The sequence below is a fragment of the Lytechinus variegatus genome, chromosome 6 (assembly GCF_018143015.1).
Source record: "Lytechinus variegatus isolate NC3 chromosome 6, Lvar_3.0, whole genome shotgun sequence".
Classification (NCBI taxonomy): Eukaryota; Metazoa; Echinodermata; class Echinoidea; order Temnopleuroida; family Toxopneustidae; genus Lytechinus; species Lytechinus variegatus.
In genome coordinates this window covers 20,170,880-20,194,598 of record NC_054745.1, presented here as the reverse complement: position 1 = coordinate 20,194,598, position 23,719 = coordinate 20,170,880, and the positions used below count along the sequence as shown (strand labels likewise).

The following is a 23,719-nucleotide window of genomic DNA, read 5'->3' as shown; positions in this document are numbered from 1 at the left end:
TGTTTGACATGCACTTACATGTACGTAACGTTGCGTAACTTCGGATCTGCGTACCCGGGTGACGCAAAATTGGTCTCAAAAGTTGCGCAAGACTTGAAAGTAAAAAGTCAGCGAGCAGCGTGGTCCAAAAATTTTGCGCGGCGAAAATATTGCACAACTCATTGAGGGGGGGGCATAGATAGGGTTGAAAGAGGGTTACAGAGGCCATTATAAACCGTAAACTGTATTGTAATTTTAAAGAACTCCTTGATGGTTCATGACTGCATACAGGAATGAATGGCCAGTGAAATCATGGGGATCCTTAGATCAAAGGTCTTCCTGAATATACATTTCACAATAGCCTAAGAACCATTTGAGGTTGCAACATCTTTATGTACATATATGTGAATAAAGTATTGAACAAAATTTGTCCTTGTATGTTCTTAGGACTCCGGAATGACAGTGCTTACTAATGGAATTTTGGAGGTCGGTGTAAGAACAAGTAAGTTACATGTACCTCTGGGCCCAGTCTAACAAACAGTTGCGATCGATCCAATCAACCACTTAATGGAAAGCCAACAATGTGCCAATAACTGAAATCCATTTTTCTTTAAAATGCTTTTTAGATTGATATACATTCATTAATTGTCTTGACAATTATATTGTCTTCTTCCTCTTTGTACACAAAAGGGCATTGTGCAAATTTCCTGTATGAAAAATTGGATTTCATAGTTCTGGTTGTTTGGGACCCCAACTTACAAAGAGTTACGATTTGTCCAATCAATTGTACATGTAACTCTATGGAAATCCATCAGTGTCATAATTTGTTCTACAGGTAATTTACAAAATGTCCTTTGTGAACAAAGGAGAACACACCAAATTGTCAAGAAATCAATGAATTTATGGATAAACATATATATCTATCATTTTTTTTTAACAAGCATGCATTTTATATGCTGACTTTGCTAGCTTTCCATAGTTGCGATTGATCAGATCATTTGCAACTCTTTGTAAGACAGGCCCCAGATCAATAATCATTGCTCTCTGTGAGACTGGATGCTAGAATTCAACAAAGAGAGTGAGAGAGGAAGAGGGAGAGAACAGGGGGGGGGGTGGAGAGATACATGTAGAGAGAGAGGAAGATTGACCAATTTGTTGGCATCAATGTCATGTGGTTCTTATCGGGGGGGGGGGGGGAGTATATTGCCATTTGAAGATGGAAAATTTGCTTGCACATGATAAAAAAAGAGTTGTTATACACATACATGTCCAGGCATTATTGACGTGTACAATGGAAAGGGTGTCATTCGTTTTCAAACATCATTCTCCTTTTAACACGTAAAGGGTACGTACAGTTTTGCTCGAAGCTTTGAGAATCCCATGGCAAAATATTCATGAATCATTGCAGAGTGTTAAATGTAGACAACAACACGAAACAATATGTCCAGAGAGACATACTTTATTGAATGTGATATTCTATCTCCTGACTTCACAATTAAATCTCTAAAGTATGGCAGAATCTGAATGCCTTAAATATGTTCATTTTCTTTTGGGTTTCACCAATTTGTGAGCACTGCTGTACAGTGTATATCACATGATCATGAAAATGAAATGTTGTAGGAATTTGTTTAGGGTGTGGAAAAGGATGATAGCTTGTGTAAGGGTCCAGTTTGATGATCTGTGTGTAAACACGGTGTGCACCTTTTAATGACATTTTATCATCTCTTTCTTTGTGTAGTTGCCCTCAGCGAGCTTGCACAAATATTACTGTAGAGGGCCACTTTCCGTTTTATCAAAGTGGACTTGAAAAAAACAAAATCAGAAGCGGAGTTGGATTTTCTGTTTCATCAAAATGAAAACAATAAAACAAAAAATCAGTAGTGGTGAAAAATTCTCCGTTTCGACAAAGCACAAATTGTATCTTGCAAACAAGTGTTTCTTGAATTTGACAACAAAAGAAAACGTGAAAAGTCTAAAAGATTCTTTAAGTTCCTTTATGAAGAGAAAACATAGAGAAAAAAATGGTTTTGTAGGAAATGGTAGAAAACCAGTTTGATCTGTCAAATGTTTGATTCCAAAAAAATTTCTCGATATAAATTGTTGATTGAAACAACCTTTTTTCTAAGTAAAATAAAAAATTCAGAATCTTTTTTTTTGCTCAATATTCTTTTTCCAAATCAGAAAAACAAATAATCTGATTCCTACGATCTGTTTCAATTTTTGGTATATTTTTCATATCTCAATACAATGTAACATCTAACAAGAAAGAATAAATCATTGATAATAAAATAATAAACCCCTCGAAAATAGTTTGGAAATCTGAGTTTGGCCTTTAACTTCTCCCAACTCCCATTCTTACACAATACAGGTTTGATATCATTCAAAAGATCATTTAATCCTCTTTAAAATGATACCATGCTTGTTATGATCATGCCATCACTAAAAGAGCAGGATTCAAAAGTCTTTACAGATGAGGTCTGAAATGGAAAGCTGCAAAACACGCAGAAATAATCACGAAGGGTCAATACAGAACATGATTCTTTTGTCTGTGTCAATAGAGATGAAAATCCATTCAAATGAAGAAGCCCCTGCTTCTTTATTTTGGATGTTTTGTTGTGGTTTATGTAACATCCAGCAAGAAAGAAGAAATCATTAATGATGAAATAATACAATAAATTAATACAATAATTCAATATAGATAAGACGGTGGTAAAAACAGTCATTCGAATATTGTAGCTTTGAGACAGATACGTCAAGATGAGTATATGAAAGGTAAACTAATTAAAAGCAGAGCTTTTTTTTACAGTTTCCCTATTAAAGAATAACTTATAAGTATTGCCGACTTGTTTTGATATCAATATGTCATTGAAAAAACAGAAAAGAAAAAATAAGTCACCAGGTAAGGTTCTCTGTTAATAGCCAAAATCGTAAATTTAGTCTCCAAAAGCCCAAAATGAAAAAAAATGGGTTATTTGAAAGAGAAATTTATCTTGTTTATACTGTAAAAATTTGAAGTTGGAAGTTGAATAAAAGCAAAATACGAGAGTTCTTGGACACTATTTTTTTCGGACTGCTTGGAAGTTTCACCGAGATTACATAGTGTGCACGTCTCATTATTGTCTGAACCCCAAACTTCAAACCTTGTTTTCTCCATATTTTAAAAGCATAGGAAGTGACTTTTCAAGCTCACTACAAATCTTAATGTTGATTTTTTTATCAGAGCTGCCAAGTAGTACTGATTTTCAGTATTTAGTACTGAAAAGTGCGAAGAATACTGATACTTTCATGTAAAATACTGATTTCTAAAGTTTCAGTTGTATGTGTGGTCCTATGGTATTTTTTTGAAATACTGATTTCCTCACCGAAATACTGATTTTCAGCTTTAAAAATACTGAAATGTTCTTTTTCAGGTTGGCAGCTCTACTTTATGGTGGCGGGTCACATATGCCATTGGATTGATTCATTCTCCTTGATCTTTAATTACATGTATTAGGTATCGGCTGTGAAGAAGAGGCTAATCGAAGAAGAAGGTCTATTGTTCCCGGTAGGACTATCAATCTTTACATATGAATATAATTGTGTTTTGTATTTGTCACGATATCAGTTATGTCAACTAATAACATGTTAGATTAATTTCAAATTCAATCTTTAATTCATTAATACACAGTTCCTTGTTGTAAATTCAGCGTACTGAGCATTCCACTGCTTTGTTGAATATGCCATACCATTGAATGAAGTGTTGTAACATCGCTTAATTGAGACATTCTAGAATATTGTAGTCTATTTGAATTTTCAATTTGATTTTTTTTTATTACCAAATATCACTGTCAGGTACAATTACAAGGAATAGTGCATCACATATAAACAAAACATTTGGTAATTGGAGCTATTAAACATAATAGCAAGACGCTAAAATCTCAATATTGTACATCAAATACAGTACTAATTCTGCTTCTCACTGTTGCAGAAAATTTCGATCATGTTTAGTGAACATTTTTACACTATTTACAAAAAAAAAATATAGCAATTACCCCGGTATTCACAAAATGTTTATATAGAATTATTTGTTGTCAGGCAGTTTTTTACCATACCAAATTAATCATAATCTTCCAGTAGCATTAATTTTAACGATTTGCTAAATATCTTGCGACTGGGGGCATTTTTAATATTACTTGGCAGATGATTTAAAACATAGCAGTTCTTAACTTGTAATTTCTTACAGTAAATACACCTGTATGATAATTTCTCACCTGCATTGGCTATCTATATACAGTTCCTCTTACTGTATGTAACATATTCGCTAGTAAGATTGCATGTAGCTTGGTTATTTGATTATTTATTGTTATTAGTATAATTATTATCATTATTATGATTATTCTTAGTGTTATAATTATTATTATTAATACTATCATTATTACTAATAATATTGTTATTATTGCTATCATTATTATTCTTTTCATTATCATTTGATTGTTATTATAATTATGATTATCATTATTAATATTATAAATATAAATATTGTAATGGTCATTATTATTTTCATTTTTGTTAGAATTGTTATTACTATTTATATTACATGTATTATTGCTGTTATTACTATTAGCATTGTTTTTTTCATCACCATTATTATTGTTATGATTATTATTATTTATTCTCTCCCATCTTCCTCAGGTGAGATATGCTATGCAGACTATGAATCGTCCTGTTTGGCCACCAGAATACGCTTGAAAAATATGCTTTCCAGTCCTGATTATCAAACCTTTCCGTGTTCCCGTCGTGCTCGAATTTTAGCAATCCAATGTGCTCTCACTCCTGAACAAAAAAGGGTATTTTATTTTTCTTCTTTCAAGGTCATATGAGCTTAGGCATTCTTTCTGCCCTATTTTGATGGTTTATTTCCAATTTGTCTAATGCCAACTCGTCTACTGTCATTCGGTCTACCATCAGTTCGTGCACTCACCACATGGTCCTTTTTCATGTAGTCTAATGCAATTCCATCTAAGATCCAGCTGGTCCAATACATGTAGCATTTAGTCCATATACATGTAACATTTTGGCTAATCAAACTAAAGTGTTAATTGTGCAAAATGAAGGAAAAGAAAATGGGTATTAGACCAACTGGCTATTAGACGAGATGGTAATAGACGAACTGGGGATGTGACAAAGTGATGATTGGACCAAATGGTTATTGGACCAAATGGTTGTTAGACGAAATGTTGATGGACGGAATGGCATTAGACTAAATGAAGGTAGACCATGTGGTGAGTGGACAAGTTGGCAGTGGACAAATTGCCAATTTACCAATTTGACAATAGATCTTATGCATATGATGCCTTAATGTCATAGCGCCCTCCATCAGAGGATATAGGAATGTGCATAAAAAGAGTTGTCAGAGGTACGCCAACTGCAGATCTCCACTGCATTAAGGCAATGGCTTCAGCCTCTTAGATGGTGGGCCGATGACGTCAATGCATAAGGTCTTATAAGAGAATTGTAATCTACCATGAGAGTAAAATAAAAACCTCCCACCTCACAAATCCCCAATTTCCCGAAAAATATTTCATGAGCGCATAACTATTATATATGGCCTGAAAGAGTATGTTCTCCCAAAATATTTGTTACCATATATATGTGTTAACGCATGGATAATCAGTAGGTATTCTTTGCAGTGATGTAAATTTTGATTTGCGCCAAAGTGAGGCATGACAGCTATGAATGAAGCCATTGATATGTCATTATTCTACAGATCAGTATTAAAGCAGTGTATTTGCAAATCCCTTTTAAATGAAATTAGTTTGAGAATTGATACCAAATAAGTGTTAATAAAAAAAATTATAATATTAATTACTGAAAAGGTGTATTGAAATGGATTTTAACCCTAAAAGGCAGGGGGGCGGAAATATTTTTCACAATAAATCAGCAACGCGAAAATTTTCCACCGCGACGCTCCCTGACTTTTTAATTTCAAATCTCGCACAACTTTTAAGACCAAATTTGCGATTCCCGGGTATGTGGGTACGAAATTACGCAACATTTTGCATGAAGGACACCAAACTTCTTGAAAAACGTGAATTCATGTATAAATCCAAATCGAATTGTGTTCTATTAAGCCAAAATTCATACATGTATCATTATTTATACTCTGATTAAACTGAATCAATTTTGTCTTTTCTTACGATCAGAATTAAGTCTGCAACAATTTCCATTAACCCCCCCAAAAAAAAAAACTTGAAAAACACAGTTTTAGATAAACAATAAAATACATAAGAAAAAAATTGTGATGCCAGTACATTTGATCGGGATCCTACAAAGAGTCTGTGAATAAAAAGTTAGCAGTTTTGGGGCCGTATGAAAGTTGATGAGAGCAAATGTTTTATTTCATGCATACTGTGAATTAGCATAAACCATTGTATAAGAAATATCTTATTATTTCCAAAAAATTAACCATACAGCCTTGTAGATTTTCGCACACTACCACTGTGCAAATTTTCATGGCGCTCGCGCGACCAAAGGCCAAGATCCAGGGAGGATTCCACCCCCTCCCCCCCTCAGCTGTCAGTGAGAGGGGTCCAAATAACCCGGCTCTTTTAGGGTTAAAGCAACCCTTGTAGGATAATGACATCATTGACATCTGGATTCATTCATTGCAGTTATGCCTTACGTGTTTGTGCAAATCAAAATTTACATCACACGGCTACAAAGATTATCTCCTGTTTATCCAAGCATAAACACATGCCACATGAATATGGTATCAAATTATAATTTCAGAACATATATAATAATTATGTGTTCACAGCATAATATTTCTTCAAATTTTAGTTCACCCTGAAAGATTGTTGTAAAAAATATTATAAAAAAAAAATACTGGTGAAGATTAAAGGAATAAGAAAGTTATATGAATGGCTTCCCCATCTATTACGTAGTATGAAATGCTTAAATTCAAATTTTTAAATGGTACATGATGCCCCCCAAAGTTGATATATCAATGGTACTATAGAAACTATTTTCATTTTAAAATGACATTGATTTTTGTCTCACCTGCGAAGCAGAGTGAGACTATAGGCGCCGCTTTTCCGACGGCGACGGCGGCGTCAACATCAAATCTTAACCTGAGGTTAAGTTTTTGAAATGACATCATAACTTAGAAAGTATATGGACCTAGTTAATAAAACTTGGCCATAAGGTTAATCGAGTATTACTGAACATCCTATTAGAGTTTCATGTCACATGACCAAGGTCAAAGGTCATTTAGGGTCAATGAACTTAGACCATGTTGGAGGAATCAACATCGAAATCTTAACCTGAGGTTAAGTTTTTGAAATGTCATCATAACTTAGAAAATATATGGACCTAGTTCATGAAACTTGGACATAAGGTTAATCAAGTATCACTGAACATCCTGCATGAGTTTCACGTCACATGACCAAGGTCAAAGGTCATTTAGGGTCAATGAACTTTGGACGAATTGGGGATATCTGTTGAATTCCCATCATAACTTTGAAAGTTTATGGATCTGATTCATGAAACTTGGACATAATAGTAATCAAGCATCACTGAACATTTTGTGCAAGTTTCAGGTCACATGATTAAGGTCAAAGGTCATTTAGGGTCAATGAACTTTGGCCGAATTGGGGATATCTGTTGAATTCCCATCATAACTTTGAAAGTTTATGGATCTGATTCATGAAACTTGGACATAATAGTAATCAAGCATCACTGAACATTTTGTGCAAGTTTCAGGTCTCATGATTAAGGTCAAAGGTCATTTAGGGTCAATGAACTTTGGCCGAATCGGGGGTATCTGTTGAATTCCCATCATAACTTTGAAAGTTTATGGATCTGATTCATGAAACTTGGACATAATAGTAATCAAGCATCACTGAACATTTTGTGCAAGTTTCAGGTCACATGATCAAGGTCAAAGGTCATTTAGGGTCAATGAACTTTGGCCGAATTGGGGATATCTGTTGAATTCCCATCATAACTTTGAAAGTTTATGGATCTGATTCATGAAACTTGGACATAATAGTAATCAAGCATCACTGAACATTTTGTGCAAGTTTCAGGTCTCATGATTAAGGTCAAAGGTCATTTAGGGTCAATGAACTTTGGCCGAATCGGGGGTATCTGTTGAATTACCATCATAACTTTGAAAGTTTATTGGTCTAGTTCATTAAACTTGGACATAAGAGTAACCATGTATCACTGAACATCTTGTGCGAGTTAGAGTAGTTTTCAAAGTCAGCACTGCTGCTATATTGAACCGCGTGATGCAGGTGAGACGGCCAGAGGCATTCCACTTGTTTTATATGACGTCATAAACCACTGTTTGAAAATAAAAATTTGTAAATTTGATAAAATTCCTCTCCTATCATTCATTTTGACTCCTGTTAAAGAAAATTTATGGTATATATTTTTGTTTTCAAACAATGAATAAGAATAGGAAATACATGTAAGTATTTGTTATCCATTTGCAGAGAAAAAGAAGATTATTGTGCTCATTCGAAAACACTGCATTTTTACCATTTGAATTGTTTTCAGAGATTTGAAGAATGCTGCGAAAATCCTCCCGTTCCTAGGCTAACATTCGAAACATCCAGATCAGGTGGTAATAACAACCAGATTGACGGTGTCAAAGTTCGTGACGATTTTAGAGAGACTTGGTTCTTTGACATTATTCCTATGCCGTAAGTAGTTATGAATAGTACTTAAGTGTTTTTTGTCAATACTGAAAAAAAATTGTGCATTTCAAAATCTAATTTTTAGAAAATGATTTTTCAATGTTCAATTTAATTGTGTGTATTTCAGAATACATGCAAAATGCCTCCACCCTTATAATATTATAATGATCAGCCGCAATAGGTCACCTGGTAAGGTTCTCTGCAAGTTTTCATTTCATTTATTTGACCATTTCAAATCAACATAGTACATGAACATCATAAAATAAGTATCATGTAAATCAGCCATTGACAAACAAAATAAGAATTTAAAAATTGCCAGGAACCAATAGAAGCACAACTGCTTGTAAAGTGGCCCTACATAAAAATACATGTAAAATATTAGAGAATAGTCTGTACACACACACACACACACACCCACCCATACACTCACGTACATACTCATCCTAATACATGTGTATCTATGCATCAATCCATACACATCAAACACATAGCTCGAGATCGTAGAGAAAATAGGAAAGGAAAGAGAGTGATACAAGCAAGAAAGAAAAAAGGAAACCTTAGAAGATGAAATAGATAGGTACCCTACTCAGTCATTGAATATAAGTTTCTTATACAAACACTCAACTCGATTTGTCGTAGTACTGGATCTTATATCGAAATTTAGATTATTCCATTTACTTATCCCAACAGAAGATAAAGAATTATAAATTGATGTTGAATGACAAAGAGGAATGTGCAAGTTTTTGCTTTGACGCGTTGGATAATTATGAAATGCAGTATCTGGTTGGAACTTAACAATAAAAACTGGCAGTAAAAAGTAATTTGGTCTTCAAAAAAGGAAAAATTAAAAAGTTGTTTCGTATGAAGAGTAGTTCTTCATCTTCACACTGTCGAAATTTGAAGTATAATAAAAGAAAAGATACGAGTGGCTGGGGGGGGGGGTACTTAGAATGAATGTATGTTACGTGTGTGCCGTGATTGAGACCCCCATTTTCAGCCTGAATTTCCGTTCCAGAGCATCACCAATTCAAAAACCCATATTAATTATGATTTATCCTCATTCAAGAGACCCTCAAATTTGTGATTTCTTGTTCTTTTGCAAGCCCATCTTGAACTACACCCAGGCTACTCAGCCAGTTGGAGCAAGATGTGCACACATTTTTTTTATGTAGCCGCTACCACACTACGCTTACGATGTAGCAAGTTCCTCAGACCCCTTTTATATGTAGTCAGTTTCAGAGCATTGCTTTTTTAGCAATCGTTGATCCAAGAGCCGTTCCGGAGACCCCCGTTATCCAACCAAGATTTAGTTTAATCCAGGCCCCCTCTTTTTTTTACTTTGGTGTGGCACATAGGTATCATGTTATAATTCGAGTAACCCCCTGGGTGCAAGTATTTCTTTGACACAAATTTCTGCATTTAATCCAGTAATTGTTAATCCAGTACTTGTGAGGGTTCTTGTTGATTAATTTTGACAAGCTATTCATGTATAGCTCAGTATACGTCTATGTTCGTAATTCAAGCTAAAAGAAAAGAAAATCTCAAAATTTTTTTTTGGCTACTTACTGTTTGTTTTTGAGAAGGCTGCTCATGTACATGAGCAGAGAAATGCCTTAACCCTAAACAGGCTTGGCTATTTCAATACCTAAGAAGATTTGGGGGGGGGCTGATTCAGCCCCCCTCTTACGATCTCAACCGTCAATCGTGCAATGGGATGAAAATTAGCATGTGCGTTACCTATACGGCATAATGTACAAAACTATACAGTGCGTTTCAGAAAAAAGGTAATCCAAATCTAGAGGGCTGATATTCAGATCATATTTAATTTGTGAAATAATTCTGCATGGATATAAATGAGAAACTTATCATCTTTCCATTGATACCCTATTTGTACCATTTGTGCTACACATGAGCAAGTCAATTGATGTTGAAGACAACAGGTGCGGAGATCACTTTTCCAAGTTTTGGTAAAGTGGGTAAAATGTGCACTTTATAGAATAATATGTTTTCCAAAGTAATTTTTGGAACGAAGTTTTACTTGAGGCATTTTTCAGAAATTAGTGAAAGATTAATGTCTTGTCATGGACCTGCGTGGTCTTAATCACCAGCACCGTCAACATGTCCTCCTCTCCTTTGAAAACAAAGCAGGAAGAGTGGGAGGATATCTTGGACAGCTCGTCTCACCAATGGCATTGCTGGATCATTGTGCAAAGCATCCACCTTGTATCGAATTAGGCACTGCAAGCCATTAAAATCTTGGGGAGGACTTGCAACAACTTATTTTTAAGTGTCCCTAAAGGAAAACATCTCAGGGCTGGCGGTCAGGCGCTCTTGGTGGCCTTTCAATGCCATGGTTGAGGCAACAACTCAATGTCCAAAGAGTCCTCTGAATCTATCACGAATGATCTTGGAACGAAGGGCAGGAGCGCCATCCTGAATCCACCAAAGAAGCCTGTATACACTCCTTACAAATGTCTCTCAAAATGTTGGTCCAACTGTGATATGATCTCCTTGTTAATCGTGTGGAAGTACATTTACTTAATAAAAATCATTTGGAAGAAAAAGGGTCCAATCAAAGGATTTTTGCCATCTCAGACATTGCTGAAGGTATTTGCATCAGCATCTGCCTTTTCATAGAGTTTTCAAAAACTTTGAAAAAGTGGTCTCTGCACCTTTTGTCTTCAGCATCAATTAATTCGGTCATGCATATAGCAAATGGCAAACATAGGGTCTCAATAGGGAGCTGGTGAGTTTTTCTTTCATATTCATGCACAACAATTTCACAAAATTAAATATTATTGAAATATCAGCCCTTTAGATTTGAATTACCTTTTTTCTGAAATGCACTGTATAATAAATATCTGCAAAAATTATTGTTGAATAATTATGCTGTATGCGTAAAATAAAAGAAATTGCTCTGATTACCAAAATCATGTCCCCAAAATGCAATTTTTTTGTTTGCATACCCTTTATAGGCATTTGATCAAATGTACATTTAAAAATTTTAACATCACATTTATTTTCTTACGTATTTTATTTTTCAAAATTTTTTAATGTATTTCTATTATTTTTACTTTTGTTTTTTACTGCTTTTTCAATGGAAATTTTCAGGGACTTTATTTTTACCGTAAACAAGATAAATTAATTGAAAAAGAAAAATAATTGTATGAATTTTGGCTTAAACTCTATTTGCATTGGATATGTGCATGAATTCATGTTTTTGAGCAATTTTGGGTCTGCAAGCACGAAATGTTGCGTAATTTTGGAAAGACATCAATGGGGGTGACAGTTTTGACTTCACAAGTTGTGCGAAACTTGAAAGTAAAGAGTCAGCGAGCAATGTGGTAAAAAAAAATTGTGTGGAGGATTTATCACGAAAACTGTCGAGGGGGGGGCTGAATCAGCCCCCCCCCCGTCTTCTTAGGTTAACTTTCAGAATGATTTTGTTATCATTGAAGCCAGTACGTGGAACTGTATAGACAGTGTCCAAACCAACTGCCATTCACCGTTATTCAATTTCATTTCCAGTACAAACGGTGTTAAGTTACACCCATTGACAACACCAAGTAGCATCACGGAATGGCACTTGACAGCAGTCAGTTTATCCCAAACACAAGGAATGTGTATTAAAGATGATACCACAGTGATGGTATACCAGGACTTCTTCATTCAGCTTCATCTCCCGTACTCTGTCGTCAGGCTTGAACAGACACAGATCCTCGTCACCATCTTCAACTATGGTCCTTCTCTTGCAGAGGTTGGTACAAATTTGGTTTGAAAAAAATATATATTTACACAGAGTAACCACTTTAGTTCTAAAAACTGTTCTTTTTTCAATATTTTTAATTTGTACCAATGAATTACAGGTTTATATTTGGCTGTATAAAAAAAAGATCATTTTGGACTTAGTGTTGGTTTTGCAGTGGCTTGTCACGTAATATATTGTATTGATGAATTTGAAAATGGCCAATGTCTTGTTTGATTTTATTCATTTACGCCTTATCCATTTCAAGGGCCTATAACACAAAGCTTAGAATTCATTGTATACCATTTTTTTTTTTTTACAATCGATTGCTTTGACTACTATGTACATGTACAATCAATCGTGAAAATCAAGTCATGATTAATCACTAAACTTTGTGTTACATTACAGGTTACAGTATGGTTTTCTGTTGAAGAGGGTCTGTGCACTGCTGAAAATCCAGCCATGCGTGTGGTTTCGGTCGAGTCTAAGAATGCCGCCTCCGTTGCATTCATTGTAAGGCCAGTGGATGTAGGTACGTTTGATATCAGAGTGAATGCCACAGCAAACCGCAAGCAAGATAGCGTCAAGAAATCACTTCTCGTTGTGGTAAGAATCTTCTTTTTTTTTTACGTACATGAATAATGTGAAAGCTAAAAGAATGTACATGTAATTGCACAATGACCAACAGGAGTTTTATGAATGACATGTATATAGATATTCCTTAGAATTAGTGTTTATTGCTACCATTTGGTTAGCATTCATCCGAACCATTGTATATTAAAGTCAATTTTCGTTGAAATATCAATTTTGACATATTTTGCAGAAAATGAAAGTGTAGGTCCTCATTTATATGTAGTTCAATTCCTAGGCAGCAGTTTATTTTATTTTGGGAGATATGTGGGGATTTTCATGGCGATGCCATACAAATTTTGTGATAACATGCTATTGTGGAGTGTTGTGGCCCAGTGGATTAGTCCTTGGACTTTGAAACAGAGGGTCGTGGGTTCGAATCCCATCCATGGCGTAATTTCCTTCAGCAAGAAACTGATCCACAATGTGCTGCACTCAACCCAGGTGAGGTAATTGGGTACTGGTAGAAAGTAATTCCTTAAAAAGCTGTGTGCACTATGAACGCCTAGCTTAGCCGGGTAATATAGGAGCGCCTTGAGCACCTAACAAGGTGGATGTGTGCGCAATATAAATAAATACCCTATATTATTATTATTATTATTGAAAAATCCCATTGGAAACGTGAACTGAAACAAAGCAAAAAGCTATCACTCTGTCAGCAAACCATCATATCTCAGGATTCCTAGTCCATCAGGGAAATTAGGGAAATTTATTTTACTTTTTCCAGTCAGGGTATCAGGGAATTTGATGTAAAAATACCTCAAATCAGGGAAAATGCCTCAAATGAGGGAAAGATTAGGGAATTTCGATCAGCCCCAAAATTAAAAGTACGGTAGTCAGTCAGACTCTGTTATATTTTGTTGCATATCAGAACAACATCCATTGAATGACTGGTTATGGTGGTACTAATTAATTTTACATTATTTTTTTATACTGAAAATACATGTCATTCACTGCAATAACTTAGAAAACATGGGAAACTGGGTTGGGTTTGAATAATTATCAGGGAATTTTTAAAATTCATCAGGGAAAAATCAGGGAATTTTGTTTTCTTGAAAAGCTGGGAACCCTGACATATGCTTGTATTGCCTTTGCTCCTTAATAAAATTGATATAATGGTTTGCTGATAATAATAAAGATTAAAATGTATTAAGCACATAATAGAAAGCTCTCTCAATACACTTTACTATGTAAGACATAAATATTAATATAGTATAAAACAAAGTCATCGTAAGAATGCAAACTAGCTAAAAGATATAAATTACTGATACAGCATGAAAACAAAACCAAGCATATTCAAATCAAAGTTTAATAACATAAGACATCTAAATAAATATTTATTGATTATTGTAAAATTGGAATAAACTAGCAACATATTGAATTATGTCGACACTGTTATATAAATGATATAAAAGATACTAAGATTTAGGAAAGAAACTAGTAAGTTTTAAGTAGAGATTTAAAGGACTGTTGCAAGAAGCCTGGCAGATGTACATGTACAGAGTGAGTGAATTCCAGAGTTTTTACATTTTTTTTATCAATCAAAAAGAGGAACACTCAGTTTTTCAAATTAAGATCAAGATAATAAATCAGCCCCAAATGTATTTGTGTGTGGAGGGGGAGGGGTATGGGTGTAAGAGTAATATAGTTTTTGTCAGTACTGGGTACTTGTGATTTCTCAATGTTTGAATATAAGAATTCAAAACGTGTCATAACTAATCCCAACGGGTACCCTATTCATCTCACCTGGGTTGAGTGCCGCACAATGTTGGTAAAGTTCTTGCTGAAGGAAAACACGCCATGGCTGGGAATCGAACCCACATCCCTCAGAATGAAAGACGAGAGTCATAACCACTAGACCACGACGCCCCCACATAGATGATTATTGCTTTTGGGACGAAAAGTTGCAATTAGAGTGAACTTTGAAATTGGGTACCGGACTGGTTTAATTAGTTGGATGCAGAGTACTTGGGACATGAGTTCTATTTCAACCAGAAATAATATGCCAGTGTGTCTTGGAATTGATTATTTGTCAATAGGTGGCACTATATAAATATTACTATTATATTTACAGCCTACAGGAGTTTTAAGGAGGAAAAGTAGATCTGTTACCCTCAACCCTGGCGGGGTCATGTTCACTGATGATGTCACAACGCCAGCTCCGAACAATAGCCTGGGACAAGGTACTGTATAACAGAGAAATACATGTACTGCATAGGAGAAAGTCAAAATATTTGCTCATTAGAACATCAAAAGATTGAATTATAATTATATTTCATTATTATAAAATGGGTTCAAGGATAAAGCACATGGTGAGTGCATTCATTCTGCATGTATGTAACCTTTTGCTGTGCATTTCTTTGGGAAGCACTGTTTTTTTTTGGTGCTTCATTTTCCCAAAGGGCGCAAAAACAGATGCCATATTAAATATGCATTTTCAAAAGAAATTTTATGGCAATGATTCCGGTGCATATGGTAGTTAGATGTATGCCTGTGATGTCATACTGGAAGCAGATATGGCCTAATGGTCTGTGCAGTCCCAGAAAAATTTTGAGGTTTTCAAACTAACTTGCACTACATATTCTTCTGAACCATTTGATTAAACAAATAATGCACATTTTGAATTTTTTTTTTCATGTTAGTGATGATGCAGGTATCTTTGATATTTTTTATATTACTCGAAAGCAGTCGGTGCAAGTGCATCGTGCTTGTCGCATATTTCTATTACCCTCTAATGCACTGCACTCTTTTTATATGCATCATTTGAGGAATATTATTTATCGCAGTGTCCCAGAATGTTTTACTTAACCCTATCTAGGCCGGGGGGGGGCCTCGGAGGCCCCCTCAACGAATCGCGCGATTTTTTCGTCGTGCAATATTTTTTGACCGTGCAGCTCGCTGAGTTTTTACTTTCAAGTCTTGCGCAACTTTTGAGACCAATTTTGCGTCACCCGGGTATGTGGTTCCGAAATTACGCAACATTATGTAAGTGCATGTCAGACCGAAAATTGCTCAAAAACATGATTTCGTGTACAAAGTCAATGCAAATTGTGTTTTCAACCAAATTTCATAAATGTATGATCATATCTTGTTTTGCTAGTCTAAATGTATTCATTTTTTGTTTTTTTATGATCACAGAAGTGTCCCCAAAAAATTTCATTGAAAAAACAATGAAAAACAAAAGGTCACAAAACAAAGAAATACATAAGAAATTGCAAAATACAATATAATACATTAGAAAATGATCTGATATCACAATTTCTTTCATGTACTCTTGCTTAGGACACCACAAAGAGTTTCTATTCCAAAAAGCAGTACATTTGGAGCTTTATTTAGGGAGTTAGAGGAAAAAGTATGATTTTGCATACTAATTACGCATAAATTAGCATAATCACTTAATAGCGATTCGCATGAAATAAATTACTATACAATCCTGTAGATTATGTCCCAGGCAACCCTCGTGCCAATTTTCGGCGCGATCGCACGGTCGACAGCTGAGATCTTGGGGGGGCCTGGGAGGGCCCCCCCCCAGCCATAGGAACTCCCAAAATACCCCGGCCTAGATAGGGTTAAAACACACAAAAGCAACGTACCGTTACCTCCCAATTTGTCTGTGACTAATTAAAAGGGAATGAAACCTTTGGAACAAGTAGGCCTATCCAATTACGCCAAATTTCATCAACAGTAACATTCAAGTCCCAGCTAGTTGAAAACTTACTTAATCTCCCATTAACAGTTTAATATTGTGTTTATTCAGGAGAATTCAAATTCTATTCTTGTTTGTTTTCTATTGTTGTGTTTTGTGTTTATTTTCCTTCAAGCGCCATGAGCACCGAAAGGTGGACCTGTGCGCTTTATAAGTAGCCACCATTATTATTATTATTATCATTATTGATGAAACAGAAAAATCAAAGAAAAAGAACAGTTTGAGAAAAATTGGACAAATATAATGTGAAAGTTATGAGCAGTTACATATTGCAATCACTAATGCTATGGACATCCTCCCTTTGGCAATGCGACAAGGATGTGTGATGTCACATGTGAACAGCTTTCCCGTTTATAGACTATAAAAATTCTTATGATGATACAAAGTCTTTTGTATTCTTTAACAATTATATTACATGCCCTCCTATAGAAAGAACACATCATCTACATGTACCGATAGATGTGATAAAATAGGCAGTTTAAGTGAAATATATAGTAAAGTAATGAGGAGAGTTGTTCACAAGTGACATCACTCATATTTGTCGCATTGCCAATGTGAAGATCTCCATAGCATTAGTGATCACAATATTCAAAAGCTTGCAACTTTCTCATTATTTGTCCGATTTGTCTCAAACTTTCGCTGATCTCTTTCTTTGATTTTTTCTGTTTTCACACAAGCTATCTTTTTCCAAAGGTTTCATTCTCCTTAAATTAAAAGAAACCAAAACCCAAGAAGAGAAGCAATCTTATTGGAAAGAGTAAAATAAGAGGAACAATTTAAAAAAGTCATTTTTCATCAAAATCAGTTCTGAAATAAGCAAGTTATGGACGATTAAAAAGTCTTGTTGTACTTACTATGTTTTGTACACATATTTTCAGATTTTCGCCTTTATTTTACATATTTCACATTATCTCCTCTTGACCTTGACATACATGGTGTGGATTATATTTTCCCATGACATATGTTGTGCTCACAAGGAGGCAAGATGCAATTTGAAAGATAAAGAGGAAAATCTGAAAATTTGTGTACAAAACAAATAGAGAGTTGTCTACAAAATCAACCATTTTGCCACGTTTGCGAATTTGAGGATGCCCATAGAAAGTACAACAATGGTTTTCAAACTCCCATAATTTGCTTATTAACCAATTTTGATGAACTTTTTTTTAATTGTTCCTCTCATTTTACTCTTTCCAAAAAGATTGCTTCTCTTCTTGGGTTTTGGTTTTCTTTAAAGAATGCTATGAATTGGCTTAATTACTCAGTGAACCATTGCAACCCGCCATTTGTGAAGTATACGGTATCCGAATTAACTATAAATGAATTAATTAGCCTGTGCTGAATCGATGTGTTATGTGTTAGATGTTCTTGTGATATTGTTAGGATTTCCACTAACATCCTATTCAATGAACCGATTGGCATCTGTGCAAATTGCTTTTAATTCCACAGCAACAGTGTATGAGGCGCCGTTAAATTATACAACAAATAACAGTGTGCCCCCCTCTATCCCCGAATCTGTCTTCATGCTGTCGGCCGTGCACGGCATGGAATTTAGTTTTGTTATGAATTGAGATTGCTTTTAAATCATTTTTTTTCTTTCATTACAGTTGTTTCAATCCACAGCAATCAAACAAATAGACAAGTGGACTTGATACCCATATCCCTGCCCGTGGATTCTATTCCAGAAACAGAATCTTGTAGTGTCAAGCTTATTGGTCAGTATATACATTTAACATTTCTGAGATTTGATTTATTTCCATTCTGCATAGCAATATGATATGGTAACAGATAGTGATGGATGACATCATTCACTCACTATTTCTTTTGCATTTTATTATACAAAATATTCTAATTTTCTCCTCACTGTCATGTGGAACAATGATTAATTCCTCCCTAAACATGTGGAATTATCATTGTTTAATACTATATGGTTCAGTCAAGTTGGTCCTTATTGTCAAATCCGTAAAAAATTAAATATTGTATAATTCAAAGAGTAAAAAATAGTGAGTGAGGGACATCATCAACTGTCTCATTTGCATGTCACTGAGTTGTGCATATCATTGTTTTGAGAAAAAGTGAAACTGGTAATTGGTGGTAGTGTCATAACTTTCTTATTTTACACCTGATTTTCATGAAATTTTCAGCATTATACTAGTTGGATTTTTCTCTGTTTATTCAAATTATTTCAAAACATTTCTTCTGGGGTGGACTTGACCTTTAAAATAATACACATCTACATGTAGGTGGGTGTTAGTAAGAATTACATGCACGACGTATCTTAAGAACAGTTTGACTTTTTGAAACGCTGTTTTCTACTGCCCATGCAAAATGATGTGTTTAATATAATTGATATAGTATATGTACATGTAGTATGATATTACATGTATATTTTGTAAGGCAGCGATGCGAATTACGATAATAAAAGGTAAAATCATAATATTTACACAATGAAAACAAAAAAAATCAGGAGTTACTCTAAGCAATGAATAAGACATAGAGATGTTATATGTAAGAAATATATGAAGAACAAAAAGAGAAAGAGGGAGGAGAAAAGAAGAAGAACAGGAACAAAAAGGAAATGAAGAAGAATAAGAAGATGATGATGTTGAAGAAGCTGAAGAAGAATGAGAAACGTTAATAATAATAATCCGCTTTTATATAGCACTTAATACATCGGAATGACTTGTATAAGTAATTTACAGATATATTGGGTTATTTCAAGTCCGGTGTTGGCCTTGGTGTTGGTGTTGAAATTTGGATTGTTCCCCCCGAGCTCCAAAATTTATTCAGAGTTTGTAAAACTGATCCTTATCACGTTATTGACATCTCAATAAATAGTGAGTGACTTTTCGGGCCCATCTTCATTTTATATTTGGTGTTATAATCGACCTAAAAATTGACCTAACACCAACACCAAAAGGTGAACGCTGAACTTAAAATCACTCATTATTACCCCAGTCATGGGATTCATCAGTCATTCACAATGTATGCACATCCTCCACTCCCTGAGGAAAATTCCAGTCAGCTGCCATATTAAGCTACAATGGCTTTCACATCCTACCGGGTACCCATTTAGATATAGAGATGATATATACAAGAAAAATATAAAGAACAAAAGAAGAAGGAAATGAAGAAGAAGGAGAAATGTTGCATATTGTAATAGGGAGCAAACTGATTAACATTGTGAGTATCTAATTGACAATGTGTTATAAATGGCTAACTGTTAAATCAATATTTTGGGACAATTTTATGTGATACATTGGATGAGTTTAATAGCCTAGAAATGTGTTTGTATAGAGATACTAAAATGTTTTTGAGAGGAAAGGTACCTGTTTTGTTAACTGGGTAAGATGATTATTGCAATATTTATACATTCAGTTTATATGAATTAGTGTATTTATCTACTGGGTCTATATCAGTAGACTACACTGAGCCATCAATGGTCTCTCACCCTCATACCTGTGTACTCATTCATGTAAAGCAATCTAACTATAATCTAAGATCTAATGCCAGTAGAGTTATCCAGATTCCAAGATGTCGAACCAATGCTGGCAAGCGGGCATTCCTAGCTACTGCTCCAAGAACATGGAACGATCTCCCCAACTTTGTAAAGAATTCCGTTTCACTCAATGTATTCAAGAAAAATCTAAAAACACATCTTTTCCGCTAACTCCCGCTTGCCAGCACTGGTCTTTTATTGTTTAAAATTTCATTTGCATTTATATGTATTTCTATGTTTTATTTCTCCTCTCAAAATAATGCGCTTTGTATCTTGTATAAGAAAAGGCGCTATAAAAATGTATTATTATTATTATTACACTGCAACAGAATGTTGCATGACGGTTTATTAACCAGGCCAGATATGAGTAGTTGAGGACTTGAGATGGGGCTATGAAGGCTGCTGGTCCGTATGCCTTTTATGGGGACATTGTGGTCTCGTCGTCATGACTCTCGTCTTTCAATCTGAGGGACGTGGGTTCGATTTCCAGCCATGGTATGTTTTCCTTTAGCAAGAAGTGTACCCACGTTGTGCTTCACTCAACCCAGGGTGAGGTGAATGGGTATGCAGTAATAAGAAATTTCTTGAATGCCAGAGCACTTGGGGGCAGCACGGCTATAGTTGGGGTAATAATAACAGCGCATTAGACAAATAGCACTTTAAAAATCTAGCTATTATAATTATTATTATTATTAAATCTCATGCACATTACATTTGCATTTATATCCAGGCACTCTGCTTGGTACAATAGCTACGGATCCCATCCAAGGAGTAGAAAATCTTGTTCGACAACCTACCGGGTGTGGAGAGCAGACTATGATTCGCCTAGCTCCAACTCTTTTCGTCTATAAGTACCTCCAGGCTGTAGGAGAGGATACAGGGGACCAAGAGGAACTCCTCACAGAGTACATAAAAAATGGTAATATGATTGTCAATTATACATGGCCACCTTCCCCAAAACCAAAAATAAGTTGCCCAAAATAATTTTGAGAGGTTTCTTTACTTATCCTGCCTGACTTTCAGGTCACATGACCAAGGTCAATGAACTTTGGGCATGTTGGAGGTGTTAGTTGATTTCCATCATGTCTTTGAAAGTTTATGGATCTGGTTCATGAAACTTTGACATACCTGTAAGAGTAGTCAAGTATCACTGAACATCCTTTGTAAGTTTCAGGTCACATGACCAAGGTCAAAGGTCATTTAGGATCAATGAACTTAGATTATGTTGGAGAAATCAATATGAAATCTTAACCAAGGTTAAGTTTTTTAAATGCCATAACTTTAAAAGTTACATTTAATGGATCTGATCCATGAAACTTGGACATTAGAGTAATCAAGCATCTCTGAACACCCTGTGTGAGTTGCAGGTCACCTAAATGAGCCAGCGACATCGGTTTTTTTTTCAGCTGGGCATATGTGAAAAATAAAAACAAGAAGAAGAAGAAGAAAGACATTTGCAATGCTCTGGTTTCCATCATAAAAGGAGGTTTTTGGCACAGTAAAGGAAACAAAAATAAATATGGAAACCTAAAATAGGGTGAAGAAATCGAATTGCTTAAAAAATTGTGGGAATAACCAGGTTTTCAGAGAATTTTTAAGTGTGACTTACGTCCGGCTCTCACTATGCGATTCGTTGCGATCCGATTTTCAAAGAAATCATAATTACATTTGACATGAACATTCCAACCAATGAAATCTCAGCGATCCAACGTCAGAATAGTTGTGGGACTACTGAGATCAAAATTCAATGTAGTTTGAGCCTCAATTTAGGACTAAAAGCAAATTCAATTCTAAATTTTAATGATGTCATCATCGGCTGCGGCTTGAAACCGATGTGGACTTAACTTCGACAGCAGGGCTTGCCGCATAGCAAAATTATGATTTCATTATTCCTAACATTATGCCAAACTTCAAATAAAATAGTTTTTCTTTTTTGGAACTTTCATTTTTAATGCAAACTGTGATTTATTGAAAAATAATGTTGTATTTGATTGCACAGTGTGAGATGGGCTTTAGAGTCGCACTTAAATTCCCAATTGTGCACGGTAAAGAAGACATCACCACAGTGGTCAGATCATGTGCACGGGACACAAATTACCACTTATCCATCATTCAGATTCTGTGTTACATATCATGTGAGCATCGGCATTTAAGAACGAATCTAAGTCACTTAAATCTTTGTGAAACACCCCCTGGTCAATATCTATTCATGTTTTATTGTTCCATGACGAAAAACTTCCATTTGAGAACACTATACCCCAGTTCCCCTTCATATCAATTCTCTTCTCCAAATAATACAAACCATAACTGCCTCAAGCTAGCAATTTAAGTATCAAAACACCGTTTCTTGACGTTGGTCCGAAGATAACACAACATCCCGGCATATACATGCACAGGCAGAGTGCGCTCCCTGTAAGCATGCCGTCATTTTTATTCGCTTACTTTCCTTATTTCGAGGTCGATTTCCTTCGTTCGAAATTGAAAATGGACTAACATTGGATTACTGAATACAATATGCCTTTGAAAACATGATTAAATATGGAATACAATAATTTCATTCCGAAGGTCCTACTACAGGCAGAGAAGTCTTTAGTAATAGCACAGCTGTTGTTTATCTTTTCGGCCTTTGCTCAACGCTCATATACTGGCCTGTGGGGGTGAAATTGAGACAGCGGGGATTACCCCTGGATTACTTGGCCAAGCGCGGTTTATAAGGGCTTGGAAATGATTTTTAAGAGATCCAAATGGAAATGGGGTATAACACCGCAGTTTGCAATCTGAACTGCGGTCTTTATCCAAAGGGGAGTTTGACGTAATTCGAAGTTGACATGAAATAATGTTCTCCAAAAATTTCCTTTGAAACTTTGCTATGCCACATCTTCGATCATGAGTCCTGCTATAAAGGCATAATGCTATAACAAAGTGTGGGAAAGGGTGATAAAAGGGACCCTTGCAGAATTGGGTCTAAATCCGTCACAGCTAATCCTTTTATAAACAGAGCGCTGGCAGCTAACACCCATCAAGCCCATCGTAAAATAAGCCGTCACTGATGGACAGCAGAAATCAATTGTGCGCTGCTCCTACACATTGCGATGTTGTATAACTACTTTCAAAAGCAGAACACACAGCAGCGAACATTAGTTAGTGCTATGAACAATAATCACAGAAACAAGATAACAGGCGTGCATAAACATATTTTTTACATAGTACATCATTACAACCACTCACAAATTACATTGATATCACCGTGCAGATCAGAATAGCTACAGCAAAAAAGCATTAAAATTTGATGGGGAAATGAGCGGAAAGACATTAAAAATGCACCTTTTTAATTTTAGGACAATATTGATGTTGAAAATCGCACTTACCAACGGTCAGAAGTTCCTTTGGGTGTAAGATTCCAGGTGTGGTACTCTGAGATCCATTTTATCTGAGATAAAATAAAATATTTTATCTCCGTTAAAATCAGTGAGATAAAATAC

At 35.3% G+C, this 23,719-nt stretch overlaps 1 protein-coding gene across 1 annotated transcript in view; it reads left to right on the top strand.

Moving 5' to 3' along the window:
- LOC121417165 (complement C3-like) overlaps nucleotides 1-23,719 on the top strand; it is a 110,779-nt gene that overhangs the window by 48,839 nt on the left and 38,221 nt on the right. Inside the window, exons 16-24 of the mRNA XM_041610757.1 lie at nucleotides 427-481; nucleotides 3,473-3,523; nucleotides 4,651-4,805; nucleotides 8,521-8,666; nucleotides 12,189-12,417; nucleotides 12,814-13,011; nucleotides 15,110-15,218; nucleotides 18,346-18,453; nucleotides 20,968-21,156. Of these exons, the coding sequence (XP_041466691.1) occupies nucleotides 427-481; nucleotides 3,473-3,523; nucleotides 4,651-4,805; nucleotides 8,521-8,666; nucleotides 12,189-12,417; nucleotides 12,814-13,011; nucleotides 15,110-15,218; nucleotides 18,346-18,453; nucleotides 20,968-21,156 (1,240 nt within the window). The remainder of the gene's footprint in view (nucleotides 1-426; nucleotides 482-3,472; nucleotides 3,524-4,650; nucleotides 4,806-8,520; nucleotides 8,667-12,188; nucleotides 12,418-12,813; nucleotides 13,012-15,109; nucleotides 15,219-18,345; nucleotides 18,454-20,967; nucleotides 21,157-23,719) is intronic.